Source organism: Bactrocera neohumeralis, chromosome 3 (assembly GCF_024586455.1).
Source record: "Bactrocera neohumeralis isolate Rockhampton chromosome 3, APGP_CSIRO_Bneo_wtdbg2-racon-allhic-juicebox.fasta_v2, whole genome shotgun sequence".
Taxonomy (NCBI): domain Eukaryota; kingdom Metazoa; phylum Arthropoda; class Insecta; order Diptera; family Tephritidae; genus Bactrocera; species Bactrocera neohumeralis.
Genome location: NC_065920.1, coordinates 20,396,787 through 20,413,146, shown reverse-complemented (window position 1 = coordinate 20,413,146; position 16,360 = coordinate 20,396,787). Strand labels below are relative to the sequence as shown.

The following is a 16,360-nucleotide window of genomic DNA, read 5'->3' as shown; positions in this document are numbered from 1 at the left end:
CATCTTCTGATCGATACAAATCAAGTCAAGTCCCCATAATGACTCCACATTCTCGAGCTGTTGTTGGCGATCGTTATATAATAGTATTGAAAGCCATTACGTCATTTATTATTTAATAGAAATTTTCATCAGTCCAACAATATTTTGAAGGGAACGCCGTTCAATCATTAAGTCAGTTGTGTCAAATTGAACATAAGTCCACATCATGTGTTGGCGTATTCTTTCCGCGAATGAAAGCCATCGGGTCATTTTTAAAACATTTTTCATCAGTAAAGACAACTGAGGGTCAATCATTAAGTCGTGTGTCAGATTGAACAGTCCACATCATGTATTCTTCCGCGAATCAAGGCCGTGTTTTTTATTTTTTTTGCGTAGTTCATACAGAGGGGGGTTTTTCTTGATTTTTAGACGCTTTATGAGTTCTGCACTTCTGATTGTACACTGAACAGTTATAAGACTTGCTTTTACTCCGGCTAATTCCTTAATCTTAACTTAGTCGAATTGAAAGTAATTCTAACAATATTGCGTACTGATTGTTCAGATAGTGTTTTTTTTCTTTTAAAGTATTTTCCATATGCCTCTGTTTGGAAATGCTTCGTTTGGGTAGTCCTTGGGAATGATATATAGTATACTTTTAATTTATTTGAAAAGAACATTGGTGCGTCTAACCTAAGACCAGCAGTGTATATCTGCTTGGACTGTTAGGCAATTTCCTAAAGAAATGAACGACTATCAACTATTTAGTTCATGAAATCACAACGTCGGTCGAAATTCCGTGTAATCAGTTTTGATCAGGACTGGTTCATAAAAATTGCGCAAGCTGAATCGTTAAAAAAATTCCTAGATTGGTATATCCAATCATTTGTTAGCATCCATCTCTGACGAGGCTTATATCAAGTGTATAGAAAATTGGATTAAATATTGGCATGTTCTACTACTGCGATCAAATTGAAAGGTGAATTTTTAATTTATACGCGTGTTTTTCATATCGGTAAATTTCTTTTTCTGTAAATTGATAGTACTGTTAGTAACATCTGTGCTAAATGTTACGTCAAAATATTCATTATTATTTCTAAAAAAGAATTCTTCGATTTTTACTATGTCTGAATTTATTGAACAAAGAAGTGAGATAATGCAGGATCTCCTGCATTGGTTATTCGTGATCATTTCGCCACATTTTCAACTAATATCGTGCCGCAACCACCGTATTCGCCTGATTTACCCTCGTGTAACTTCTGGTTATTCAGTAAATTTACATGACCACTCCGAGGACACCATTTTGATTCAATTGAGGATATAAAAGCTGAATCGAAGAAGGCTCTGATGGTCATCACGACGGAGGATTTTTCCAAGTGCTATGATGACTGGAAAAGTCGTTGGCATAAGTGTATTGCAACGGAAGGGGATTACTTTGAAGGAAATGAAATCGAAGAAAAATCTTTCAATGTGATCACAGTAGTTATTGGCTCAGAAACCAATTTTGAAGGCGATAATGAAGATTTGTACTGAAACATGTGGAAATGTAGTTTTTTTTTGTTTTTTTTTGTCCTACATACGTAGGTTAAAAAAAATCATGACTTTTATTTTTTTAATTTTTATTTCAAAGAAATTTTAAATAATATGTAGAGCAAATAACTTATCAAATAGTTTAAAAAATACCGCGAATAAAAGATAATATCATAAAATGAACTCGTAAAAACATAACAGATATAGGATGGGGTTTTATTGTTGAGATTTTTTGGAACCGGTAAGACTAATTAATAATGATTTGAGGTTAGAAAAACCACCGATTTTCTTAACTATAATTTCATGTGTTTTATTTATACTAGATTGAGAGTTGAAACTAAGTAAGGAATGTTGAATTATTTCATTCTTGCAGTGTCTTTATGTTTTATGCTCTTACATATGTTTTTTCTGTTATTTTACGCATTTTTTTATGAATTTATATTACTAGATTTTATTTTGAGTAGTACAATTTTGGTATCACTATGCATATAAAAATAGTATTTTATTATTTATAAAAATACAAAATTACTTAGATCGAAATTTTCAATGCGTTTTTCTCTGTCATATTATATATTCTAATAAACTTATGATAAGTAATATCTGGTTTTGATTGAGGCCATCTTTTTCCTGGACATTTGGTTTATCACATCTTGTTTTTGTTGCTAAGTTGTGTAATTTATGTATAAAAAACTAACTACTTTCTAATATTACTACAACTAATGCCGATCGATGCCCATTGACAATATTATAAAAAACATTTGACATTATCATACTATATTATGCCATGATATATCGGAAATATATACCTAAATTCTTTTATTGTTCATGTTATTTTAAGTGTAGATTACGTTATAGGTATTTATACATATAGTGAACGTTTCTCGTAAGGCTGAGTGGGACACGCATAGCTCTGCGGAGCGTAAAGAGAGATCGCTCTTTGTCCTGGGAGTGATTTACGCACAGAAAATGCTTCACTAGCACTATTTTGCAGTGCTATGCTCTGTTTACTTTACTTTTACACTCAAAGCTTTAGTTTATAATTAGTTAACTGGAGTATTCCATTTATAATATGTAAATAGTATGTTGTATAACTGTACTTAATATTCTAACGGCATTTTTTAAATACAAAACGGAATAACAGTTTCTGCTGCTAGGCCAAAAATTGTACTTACAACACTATATCGAATTTACAAAACACTTAACTACATTCTATAAAAAAGGCATACAATAGGACGTATAATTTGGTTGCTTCCAAAATGAGTTGTTTTACGAATTTATACACAAGGTATTATTCCTTTACATTGTCACTAATGACACTACAATTTGTGGCTGTTGTTGTGGTGGCAACACTCTCATTTGTCTCCGACTTTGGCACTACCGTAACCGGCTTGCCATTCGTACGATCCAATAAAGGTGAACTATCGAGCGTTTTGTTGTTGACAACAACATTAGGTATTGGTCGACTTTTGAGTTCCTCGACACTGGAGAATTTCGTTGTTTTCTTGCCATTTTCAACAACAGTTGGCATAGTTTTGAGATCGACAGAACGCTGACGTGTGCAAAGTATTTCGATGGGATACCAACAGAGCAGTATAAGACCAATGCCAAAGCAGACGCAAGCGAATATTTGTCCGCCTATGAGTATTTGCGGTAACATCTTTAAATCGGCGGCAAGTTCGGGTGTTATGCGTACCTTCTGCTCGAACCAGATGAGTGGGAAGAAAACGCGTGGCACTTTCTCGTACAAGCTGAAAAGTTTTCAAAAGAGATTTTTAAAGAAATATGACTATGTGGTATATATCTTAAAACTTGTATACGTTGCATCCTAGTCCCACAAGTACTATCTTATAAAATCTACTTATCTCTAAGAAGTTTCATCAAACGCAGCGAATTAGCTTATTCTATTTCTGCTTTATGGAAGATATCTTAAAAGTTGAGGTTCTGATTCTGTAAGATCCATATGTATATCTCCTAAAATCAATTTCTGTTCACAAAATTTTGTACTTCAGGGGACCTTTGAGGCACTAGATTGCTTAGCCTAGTTTGATTAATTGGGCCCCGCTCATGCAAGCTTCACTTTCATAGCAATGCTTTTTCATAATCTAACCTTTCGTCTAAAAGCTGAAAGCTGGGACCAATCTTTTTTAAGACAAAGGGACTAACTATTCTAAACTTATTAGTTTTTCTGGACTTGTAATTAGTAAAAGGTTCATTAGGTTATAATGGAGAGTTGTATCTGGTGAAGGCTCGCCTCTTGTTATATTCATACATTTATGTTTTAATGAACTCAAAATTTTAACTGTATATAGTAGTTATCTCTTACATAAAATATACTCACGTTATGCCACTAATTGGCTCAACAAGCATATTGACTTGAAAACGCGCCGCTACCTCCAAAGCAACTCCTGTGCGTGGTTCCAACACCATATAGAATTCATGCTTATCCTGCTCCGGTACCATGCCATCGACTTGTTCCACATAATATGGATCAGCATTGTAGAAATGTGGATATGACATGAATACGGGCGAACCAAAACGACACGAAGAAATATTCATAACACCCGAAGGAACACATTCACCGCCACAGAAACAACTATTCTCGGGATAGAGAGTGCCTGCAAAACAGATATTTGTATATAATTTGTCTCACATATGTTATAAGTGCACGTCTATACCGTTATCAATGGAACGCGCGCCACCACTGTACTTGAAACCACGAATGCCTTCAATCTCTGCGGTTTCTGTATAATCCAATGGCACTGTACGACACATATCGGGCGTGAAAAGCGCAACGCTACCATTCTCCTTCAAGTGTGGTGGATGGAATTCACCAGCTGAGCCATTAATTAAACCACAAGTTGATTGAAAGAAGCCGGTGTGCTCTTTGAAGTTCCAATTGTGCATTTGACCGATTTTCGAAATGTCATCAGCGCCAGTATAAACATTGAAAACACCAGTTAAATCGGCGCTGCCGTTACGCTGTGTTAATAATAAGACGAAATATTAGCTTAATGATGGTAAAAGTGTATTATTGCTCCCAACTCACCGTATAAAACCAGCCAAACCTATCGAACGGCACCTCAACATCCTTGCCGAAAAGTGGCATGGCACGCGCCATATCCAACATATCGTCACTGTAGCCCGTGAAGAGCATTTCATCGACTGTGCGTGTTATAGACAGTTCTTGACCATATAACTTCAAACCCACATCGACTAAATTGCGGCGCACACTGCCCCAACGTTTGGCCTTACCGGCGGCGGACTGTGGATATTTTTATGAATACCATATACATATAAATTAAATAAAAGTTTAGGCTATGAATATTGAATATCCACTCACCAACGCCACAGCATTCAATGTGACTATCGTATCATCTAAGCTTCCATTACTACCCTCCTCATCAAAATAGAAATCACTCTTTCTTCTATATGTCACTGAGGCGTTTTCCGGATTCCATTTTATATCGACTTTATCTTGTTTCTCTGTGAATCGATATGGACCCAACTGCACTAAATTCGGTTTCGTAGTGAGGTTTTTGAAATCTTCTGGGTTTGTCCAATTAAAAAAGTAAACATCTAAACTTAAAGCCATTGGTGGAGTTTTCCATTTATCGTAGACCTGTGAGTCGGGTCGTAAGGTCATTTCCTATGAATGGAAAAGATTGAAAATTAATGAAGTTATTAATACAAAAATGTATGGTTTATATACAACTCAAAATATTAGATTAACCATTTTTAATAACAATTGTAACAAAACTAGCATCTAATCTCCCATTTAATGAGTTTAGAACTTAATAACCAGTCAGTCGATGAGATGGAAATAAATTAAGTTTGACCGGTCTAACTAATTCATAATGACCAGTTGAAAGAAGAGTCGTGTTTTCTACGGTCTTTAATTAATTCACGAGCCATCTATCATATTCAACACCATATGAACAACTGACTGCGTGTGAGCTAATTATCTTAACCTCTTTAAAGTAATAAACGACTCATTTAGAATAAAATCTGTTGTTGAATTTAGTATAAAGTTTTAAGTCAAGTGCTTGGCAAATTATAAAAATAAAAATCTATTTACAAAAACAGCTTTTACAAAAGTCGTTGAACGTGCTCAGTTTATTTATATCTACTAAATTTATTCATATGTAACATTTCGATGACATAATTAATACAAGCATTAACTACAAATAAACTCAAGGCACAAATGTTGTAAAAGTAATTGTTTTCACAACAAGCTTTTCAAAACGTGCACACGTGTCTCAAAGTCTCGTGCGGCTCTTTGCATGCTTTATATGGGTTAATAATATCAATTGGTTCGATTGAAAGGTCAATCATAGCTTAAACTACCAATACAGTCAAACTTCTCTATTGTGAACTTTCGTACAATGAACTTATCTTTATAAAAAATTAATTTTCAAAACATTGCCTGTTCAGAAAAGTATTGAGCTCGCTCATTTCCCTGCCATCAATACCTCAGTAAAACAGTATAAACGTGCACACGTGTCTCAAAGTCTCGTGCGGCTTTTAGCATGTTTTATGCGGGTTAATAATATCAATTGGTTTGACTGAAAGTTCAATCAAAGATTAAACGGCAATATTAACTTCTCAAAAAAAAATAGGAACACGAACGATTTTTAATCAACTAAATTAGGAGGAAATAGCTTGTTAGCAAGTTATAAGTAATTCGTTTTTTCAAATATTTTCATTATGGTTTATGTATATGTACATAGTATATACTGTACCTCAGTAATATTAAATATTACTTACCTTTTCCATTATGCTGTTGAAGATTTGTTCCCAAAACATGCCACATAACACGCCAAAAATACCCAAACAAAATCCACAAAGTCCAATAATAACTTTCCGATTACTTTGCCGCCATTTTTTCAAACTACTTGCTTTTTTGGGCATTTTGAGATAAACTCGCTTAGTAGTATTTGATGTTAGATTGTTTATAAAACGATTTCCTAGATAGCACCGTTAAATACAATGCAAATTCTTCACTTTTTTAGTTTATTCCAATCTTAAAGGGAAGCAAACTGTTTTGTTGGAAAATCTGCAAGAAAAAGAAGATATATTTGTCAATAATTTGAAGAAATAAACAAAAAATATGTAGACTTAATGACCGATTAATGACAAAGAAAATATGTTAATAGTCATATAAATACAGAAATTGTCGCCTATCGTCTCGTTCCCTCTGTACGTTACAGGATACTTTATTGTGCTTTATACTTCAGTCTTCTATGAACCAGAGTAGTCCTGTCTGATTTAATTTCTTTCGATGATAAGCTGCACTATTAATATAGCAAAACTACCTTCAAGATGACTATTATCTTAAGTAATTTCTTCATAAATAAGACTCTTAAATTATGGTTTAAGGCCTATGCAGTTGGGGAGGCACAGGTTTCCTTCTAAAAATAATATACCGATTCATATCACCCTGACTTTTATTATCGGGAGTACCCTTCTATACCTAGAACCTTGTAACGTTCATTTTATCTAAAGTCATGTCTTTTGGTAAATGGCGACGATATTGTGTGCTTTGCTATCTATAAGTCTAAATCCGTTGCTTTTTCGAGGTGAAGAATGATTAGAGAATAGACAAATAAAAGGACTTACTAGTAAAACTTCTATATAAAAACTTCTTCATAATCTTTTTGAGCAGCTTTTTCTTTGCGGAAATATACATACGTGGAAGTTAGCTGATGAAAAACGACCGTTGTTATAAACCATTTTTTGACGTTGGTTAAAAGATATTTGACCAATCCAAGTATTTTGCCGATTCTATGATAAACAAACGATTAAAAAGAGATGACGAGATGACTCCGGGCTTAAATTAATGAATTATATATGGTAAATATATGAGTACTGGGACCCATTATATAGTAACATAGTAGTGTATCTGACGGTCTTCGATACATCGAGCAACTTTTAAAAAGTTATTTGAGAGTATTACTCATGTAAAACTCTATACTATCTTTCAGATAATTCAAACGTTTTTTTCTAATTTAGTTAACGAACCGCACGTCAGCTTACTAGCATGTTTCCTAGAATTTCAAATGAACTTCATCAGCATTTGTCGCACTCTATTATCCCCTCTCCACTCATACATACATATGTCTACTATATTAGAAGACATGAAAGATTTTTTATCCCCTCAAATGTTAGTAACACAATACTTGGGGGGCTAATATATTTATACTTATTGCATTGTAAAATGAATCATATGGAAAAAAGAACTCACGAAAGTGGGTCGCTGATTTCTATGATTAATTTGACCTAATGCACTGAACTTCTTTAAAAACGCAAGCTTTAAGCAATCGCGCAATCGCATGTCTTTCATCATATTCGTGAAATTAGCGGCAAGCTTAGATCAATTTTAGAAGATTGACAGTTCCTTTTTCCACAAAATTTGTCGAGTTAACTTAATTAAATATTACAAGAACATCGGTATATTGCATATTAATGATGAATATGTGTGGATATAAGCGTAAAGAGTTAAAATCTAAGGCTTGTTTATTTGATCCATGAATTAAACTACATTGTTTCATGCGAAATTCTGTTAAAACAAGAAAAAACGTTACCTTCGTTTGCACCGCAGCTATAAAAAGATCTTTGTCTTGATTTTGATCGATTAGTTTGTATACATATTATATATAGCAGTTCTTTCTGAACAATTTCATCGGTATTGCATTATTGACTTAGGAGAAATGAACCCCAAATTTCTTGAAGATATCTCGGCAATAACAAAATTTTCCCTGCAAGCGCTTGATTTCGATCGTACAATTTGTATCATAGCTATATGCTATTGTGATCCGATCTGAACAATTTTTCGTAAGAAAATCAAAGGTGAAATCGCATAAATAATAATAAAAATAATACTACAAAACAAGAATTTGATAAGTGAATGAAATGGCTACTGAACTGATACTGACAAAACAAACATAAACAGAGTGTGCTCAAATAGGAAAAGTTATGTAAGGTGTTCAAAATGAAGCATGGTGACTGCAATATAATGCTTTGAAATAATTTCATGGCGTAGCATCGGGCCTATTGTAGTCTTATAGCTACAAAAAGAAGTTCGATTTTTGAGTACCACATGAATTGTCTGTGAAAAATTTAATGGACTGAATTAACATCTGTGATTTTTTGTTGAAACGAAATGAAGTCGAAACATTTCTGAAGCGAATGGTAACAGGAGACTAAAAGTGGATCAAATACGACAATAATGTGCGAAAAAGATAATGGCCCAAGCGTGGTGAGGCTCAACAAATGGTCGCAAAACCGAGATTGACGTCTCGAAAGGTTATGCTGAGTGTTTGGTGGGATTGGAAAGGAATCATCCACTATGAGCTGCTCCAGCCTGGTCGAACGATTGATTCTACATTTTACTGTCAACAACTGATAAGGTTGAAGCAAGTCAAAAAAAACGGCCAGAACTGATCAACAGAAAGGGCTTCGTCTTCCATGAGAACAACGCTATACCACACAAATCTTTGATGACTTGGCAAAAACTGGAAGAGCTTGGCTGAGAATATTTGATGCAACCACCAGATAGCCCTGACCTTGCAACATCGGACTACCATTTGTTTGAGTCAATGTAAAACTCCCTTAATGGAATGAAGTTCGCTTCAAGAGAAGCTTGTGAAAATTACTTATCGCAGTTTTTCGCCGAGAAACCAGAAAAGTTTTACACTGATAGAGTAATGTCTCTAGCGGAAAATGGCAAAAAGTAGTCGATCAAAATGGTACATATTTGGTTTATTAAAGTTCATTATATGTAAATATAAAACAAAATAAGTTGAAGTTTGATTAGAAATACGAAAAGACTTTTTCGACTACCCTATCTTTTGGTTTGAGTTTGAAATGAGATATTTACTAGCAACCAGGGAAGTACCCGTATGATTGGTATATGAAGCTTGATTATCAGTAACACAGATAAATAATTCTATCAGAACTTATCTTATTAAATTGATTGATGTTCTCGATAGCTTTGGATACTTTTCGTAAGATAACATGTTATTTCCGATAGTTTTGAGGGTTTTTTCATAACATTGGGTAGTCGAAAAAATTTGATTAGAAATACGAAAAGACTTTTTCGACTAACCAATATAACATTTTGTTACCCAAAGATCATTATAGTAAGTAGAACGATGACATATTTTTGAATGTCACACTACAATGCCAATTGTGAGGAGTTTTAAAGTGCGAATATATTTATAGATATATTGAATTTGCGAACAGATTTATGAGACCCAAGCGAAAGAAACTTCTTATAAGTACATACCTAAGTACATATATATTAGTAGTTTATTACTTATAGTCACATATTTTTTTTGCATTGTTAAGAATTTCCAAGATATTCATAAAACCTGTTGCAATAAATTTGAGATTAAGGTGCATAAAAGCAATTTCGGATTATTGATAGACGCTTAATAAGCTGATAGGCTTGGGTGCAAGTTAATTAAGACTGATTTTAGTAAAAACAAAAAACAAAACATAATAAACAAGAAAAAACGTTAGCTAAAGTTGCACCTAAGCTATAATACCCTCATAAATCAAAATGTTCTTTGATTTTATAGCAGCTATAAGCTATAGTGAATCGTTCTAAACAACTTGCAACAACAAACTTACCAAATTTCTTGAAAATATCAAAAAATAAACTATACAAAATTCGTTGAAAACTTAGTGATCGAAGATTTCTGCTCACCGATAAATATATTTTTTTATAAATAGGTAATTTAAGGCCAAAATTTTGGTCAAAAAACGATTTTTTTTTGAAAAACCGCCATTTAAAAAACAAAATATTTTTCTTATTCCTTCGATTAATTACTAGATTTAACATTACTTTAAAAAAATATTTTAATTATTTATTTATTTTAAAAATATTTTTCTTATTCCTTCGATTAATTACTAGATTTAACAATACTTTAACGAAATCTGTTAAGGGTATAAAAACCAACGCACATTTTCCATTTGCGTAATATTAGTAGTAATCCCGATAAGCTAAATTTGATAAAATACCAAATGGGACACCTGTTGGACAGCGTACATTAACTTATAGCGGTTTATTGAACCTAGTAAACCATGAATATTGAGTTAAAAATAATATATACATACATACGTTCTTATTCAAAAAAATGTATGCAACAAACAATATTTATATAATGTATGTATATTATAATTTTACATTGTGCTGTCTTATCTTATCTAACGAGAACACGCATATCCGCATTTTATTTATTTGATTTCAGACATCAATTCAGTACAATTTAATCCAGTCACCTAAATGCATACCTACAGACTTGAGTATATTATATTTGTAATATAATAATTACCATTTAACGCGATAAATACAATATTTAGTGCAATTGTATTATTATTGGCATTTTTATGGCTATTACTCGAATAATATGTATTTGCTATTGTTGAATCATTAAATTTCCTTCAAATGCAAATAAAATTTAAATATTTAACGTCTCACGATTGCAACATCATAGGCGGCCGGCGCGTCATAAGCGCAACGTAGACAACGCGCATGAGAATCGTAGCCGGTTGCTAATGGGCATGGACGCGATACGACACAGCTGCTCGTTTGACATGACGTGATATGCCGATATGTAAAGATGTGGGTAGTTATATATCAGCATTTATGTACATATATAAGTTGCGTCAATTTGGCTAGAATTTGATGTGCTTGAATAGACAGTGGGGGTCAGCAGACTAGAACGGCTTGCGGCAATACCATATATTTCAATTTCCTATTATTTGTCTACTTATTTTAACAATTTTGGGATATATGAGAAGCATTTCAGATTAGAGACTCCTTTCACTGCAATATAGTTTATCGAAAGAAGGGAGAAAAACACCTTTCTTTTTTTGACTGCAAAACTTTTTTCTATAATCTTCTTTTATTACACTATTGGATCTATAACTACATTCTATATTCGTGCGATTTGCCAAGAGATGACGCAACTTGATTATTATCTAGGTTGGTGATTTTAGCTTGGAATGCGATAAACGCCCTAGGCGGTGAAAGATTTTGAAAATGAGGAGGTATGTTGCTAAACACAAAAATAGCCCGCAGAAAAAAATAACTAAACTATCTATAAACACAGTGGAACTATCTAGGAATATCTGGACAGATGGATCCAAAATGGGCAATGTAGTGGGATCTAGAGGGCTCGGAGCTGGATCTCAGGCGACCCTTCAAGATTCCGGATCAATGCAGTATTTTCCATGCGGAAGTATTTGCAAATGGGAAAGCGGCCGAGGTAGCTAACAACGCAGAAAATAACAAGGATAAATATATACGTCGATAGCCAGACAGCAATTAAGCAAAGAAACAGTAGATATAGCGGCTGCATATATACTGGGTTACAGAGCACATTTCCGGGAAACGAAGCAGCTGATGAGATTGCCAAAAGCGCCAACCGTCGGGCTACCGACTAAGTACAGGAAATACGGAAGTAACTAAGAACGATATACAAAGAAATTTACGAAAGAGCTCACAGGCGGATTATGTCGAGATGGAATGCCTTAAGTACAACCTACTGGTATCACACCCGAATGGGCAAGAAAAGAAAAGAAAAGTGCAGAAAAGTTAACATGAGAGAGCCGCTGGACCTATGCCTTTGTCCAGCACTATCTATAGCTCAACTCAAGTATCTGCAAGCTTCGGAGTTCAAAGGACTGAACGCAGTATCAAACGTAGACATCAATTCGCTTTTAAAGTTTGCAAAAAACTTTGACGTCCTGTGTGAGGAATTCTTCACCTCAAATTAAACTGAACCTCCATCTGGCATTACTAAGTATCAGTAGGTCTATGTACGGCGTGATAACCGGCCAGTGTAACTTAACTTAACATAACCTATCTTCAAACTATTAATGGTTTTAATAAAAACTGTATTCGATTTGTTGTGAGATCGCGATACTCGTATAACCATTATGCTAAGTATTTTTTACAATTAATCCGTGAAGTGTTAACATTCTCACCAGTAAAAGCGCACACAAATTCCTCTAACCTGATACAGCTTACATAACCGCTCTAAAACCAAATTTTTGACCATCACTGTAGGTGTGTACGCATGTTGGGCCATAAGCGTACTTATGTATCATTTATTATTTCATTCCGCGCGAAATTGAATATATCAATTGACCCCGTGAGCTTCTTTTACTCTCTGTGCCACTGCAGGGTCTTTGACATTTTTTCTCATCTTATTGGATTCGCACGTTATGGTTGTACATACATACTTGTATGTAGTCCATTTTATGCGCTGAACGCACTCACTTATTGGACAGTGTGTAGTCGACATTTAATAAATGATTTAATTAAATATTGAACTTTGGCTCTGCGACTTTTGAGTATTTTTTGTAGGCATATAGTTGATTGAATTTGTTTGAAATTTATATATTTTTTGTTGTACGAGTATATGTTTATGTAAAATGAAAATTATATAATTCAGAATCAATACTGAAAGCTTCTGGAGGCCTCACTTATGATCACTTATCTGTCTTAATAACAGATTTTATTTGAGTAGAATTACTTTTTTATTAATAATCGGGGATCCTTTGCATAAAAAATGCTATCCGAGGGATCCCTCAGCCGCTATAGAACAATGACACGCCGCAACGATCCAGGCATTATAAAAGTATTTACGACGGGATATGAAACTTAAGGAGATCATCCCATGTGACGGTTTCAAAAAATCGATTTTATTGTTTGCAAAAGTCCAATCCAGAGCATTCATAAAATGTGCTGGTAAAGTAATTTTCCGAAATCGAATGTAGTTTTAAAGTTACAGGAGTGAGATAGTAAAGTCTTCAGAGCGCGTGGCCCATAGACCTGAATTTTCAAACGTGTTTTTCTCGAAATTTAATTTTTTCTACTGGCGTCCACGATTTTATCGATTGCTTTTGAATTTTAATGGTAGATTCATAACATAAGCGATTATAGCAATCAACAAAATATTTTTACTTAAAAAAATTCAAAATTTTAGCAAATATATGTATATGCACTAAAAATTTTATAGTTCTATGTCACACGGTATGATCCCCTTAACTACTTTTCTGATAATGGTTTCCCTTCACTTTGTTCAAATATTTTTGCTTTCACTAAAGCTCTTCCAATAATATTACTTCCGTAAATTAGCGTTTCCTTAATTAATTTCTATTTAAACTCAAATTATTTTCACTCAAGAACTAGAGCGCCAGGAAAACTCCAATTTGTCAAATCTTCCGTAAATTCTTTCATCCACAACACAATATCTACACAAAGCCACCTATAGTAGTAGCCGTTGTGATAGCTCTAAATTTACACACCTACATTGTATATATATATATATATGTATGTAGGTTGTACTCGTATACATAAGTAATCCCCTACAAGCTCGCGTGGCGATTGCATCTTGCTTCGAATTAGCATGTGAGTATCTCTTTACAAAGTCAAAAAAAGAATAGGCAAACAGAATTAGCACTGCCTTTTATTGCTTCTGCACTTTACTATCATTTGTATGTTAATAAAAATGCATGTAGTAGGCAGAAGGCAAATTACATAAACTACAAGTCTTCGTCGACATATTTTAAGTTGAAGTGCGCTCATATTTTGTAAGAATTTTCGGGAATATGATGGATGTATATTAGTAATTGACAATTATTGTACAAAAAAATGAGATTTGTCAAACACGATCAAATAAAGGGGTTGCCAATAAGAACGCCTTTATGTTGATATTTTATTAATGCAGTCATCAAATGATCTAATAAGGAAAAGGCAGGGCGGAACTAAAGTCATAGCGATGAAGAGTTATAAAAAATATAAAGATGGAATAGAATTTCTGAACGACGACCAGTTCATGTGCGATTGCGAGGTCCTTGTGACCTAGAGTAGTACGCAAGAGATCTACTTAAGTATTTGTCCAGAGCAAAGTTAACAGGTTACATGGGATTACGGTTTTAAAAAAATCGATGTCTTATTAAATTCTACAAAACCTCTACAATATTGTCCTAAATTTTCAAGTTGATCCTAATAATAGTTTCGGAGATACAGCCTTGAGAACTTGCGTTTTCGAGGTTAGCTAGGCTAAGTGCGCCGTTTTTAAACGTATTTTTCTCGAAACTGTGTTTTTGAAGTCGGTAGGCAAGATTTCTCAAGAACTACTCAACCGATCTTCATCAAATTTTACACAGGCCTTTGAAATACAATTCTTTAAGACTTGGATGAAGAATTTTTTTTCGATTACAACTATTTAAAAAAAATGCCGACAATTTTTCACTGAAATTTTAAATTTTTTCCAAAAATGTCTGCCAAAAATTCAATTTTTTTCCCTTCGTCCAAGTTCTAAGTTAAGGTTTTAACTAAAACACATTTTTTCACTTTAGATAATCCGGTAAGGAATTATTCGGCCAACGAGGGTGCATATTTTTTCCGTGGGGTCACCGGAAATGGCGTCGCAATGGCCGAGTTTAAAATAATTTTTCCAAAAATTTCGGAATTTCTTTGTTAATAGTGTATGTTTGTAACAATAAAAAATTCTAATAAAATATTTAATTTTTTATATGAGAAAATTTTTTTTGAAAAATGCTGTTTTTTACCCTAGGAAACCCAAGTAACACCTTAAAGAATTACTTATCATCATTTATTAAATAATTCTTTTACTACTTGAATACTCACATACATATCGACCCGCCCCAAATGAAACCACCTATAAAAAATGAATATCTTGTCAACACAAAGTTCGTTTTCCGGCCGCCCACCTAGTTAGCGACAAAATTTTATTAGTTGCCTAGACAACAGCACGCATTGCCCGCAGAGTGCGCTATAACAACTTGCAAGGCACTTAAAACAGATAAATCTGCAATTGCATATTCAAATTTGTATATATGTGTGTTTAGAAGTCAATAATTGATCGTTGAAGTAATGCGATACTTCCAGCACATTAATTTGCGTACACTGTATTTATTATATCTTACTTATATACATACAACCATACCCAACTGTACACATTGTACTTATGGAAATGACTTTATAAAATCATCAAATTCTGTTTCTAACATGAAAAGTGTATGCTAAACTACTAGTAACTATTTGCATGTTTTCTACTTGTGCAAGAGTACTAAAGTAGTAATTTCAATAGTTGATAATAAGTGACAATTTGGTACAATTTTTTTTTTCAACCAGACTTAAACACATAATAAAAAGCAAATATATCATTAAGTTTGGAAGCATTAATTAGGGTTTGTCAATAATTTAAATATATATTCGGTTGTATTATATAATAAAATTGCGCTAATATGACTTCATCTAATGAATATTAATACTTACTTTATCTAAGCTTTAGTACTTGAATAATTTGCATATGTATGGGTGTAATTCAAGTTTGAAAACTATATATTTATAGCAAATTTTATTAAAGCTAATTTATATTATTTGCAAGGTATGACCAATTCATTGTAAAGATTTACGGCGTTGGGTAAATAATGCATGAGATATTATTAAATGTGTAAATTTTTATTCCCATCAAGAATTTCTATTTTAATTTTTTTATACCCTGAACAGGGTATATTAAGTTTGTCACGAAGTTTGTAACACACAGAAGGAAGCGTCGGAGACCCTATAAAGTATTTATATAAATGATCAGTATGTTGAGCTGTCCGTCTGTATATATACGAACTAGTACCTCAGTTTTTAAGATATCGTTTTGAAATTTTGCAAACGTCATTTTCCCTTCAAGAAGCTGCTCATTTGTCGGAACTGCCGATATTGAACCACTATAACATATAGCTGCCATATAAACTGAACGATCGCATTCAAGTTCTTGTATGGAAAACTTTCACATTTGACAATGTATCTTCACAAAAG

General features: G+C 33.4%; 2 protein-coding genes and 1 long non-coding RNA gene across 3 annotated transcripts in view; all 3 read right to left on the bottom strand.

Annotated features, from left to right (window-relative positions):
• Positions 1-16,360, bottom strand: part of LOC126752344 (uncharacterized) — a 203,374-nt gene that overhangs the window by 25,863 nt on the left and 161,151 nt on the right. The gene's annotated exons all lie outside the window — the stretch shown is intronic.
• Positions 1-16,360, bottom strand: part of LOC126752347 (uncharacterized) — a 453,313-nt gene that overhangs the window by 397,743 nt on the left and 39,210 nt on the right. The window lies entirely within an intron of this gene.
• Positions 1,579-16,360, bottom strand: part of LOC126752324 (protein peste-like) — a 41,007-nt gene continuing 26,225 nt past the window's right edge. The window contains exons 2-7 of the mRNA XM_050463040.1: positions 6,271-6,559; positions 4,847-5,152; positions 4,553-4,768; positions 4,182-4,485; positions 3,845-4,121; positions 1,579-3,254 (exon numbers count right to left, since the gene is read on the bottom strand). Coding sequence (XP_050318997.1) covers positions 2,795-3,254; positions 3,845-4,121; positions 4,182-4,485; positions 4,553-4,768; positions 4,847-5,152; positions 6,271-6,414 — 1,707 coding nt within the window. The 5' untranslated portion in view covers positions 6,415-6,559 and the 3' untranslated portion in view covers positions 1,579-2,794. The remainder of the gene's footprint in view (positions 3,255-3,844; positions 4,122-4,181; positions 4,486-4,552; positions 4,769-4,846; positions 5,153-6,270; positions 6,560-16,360) is intronic.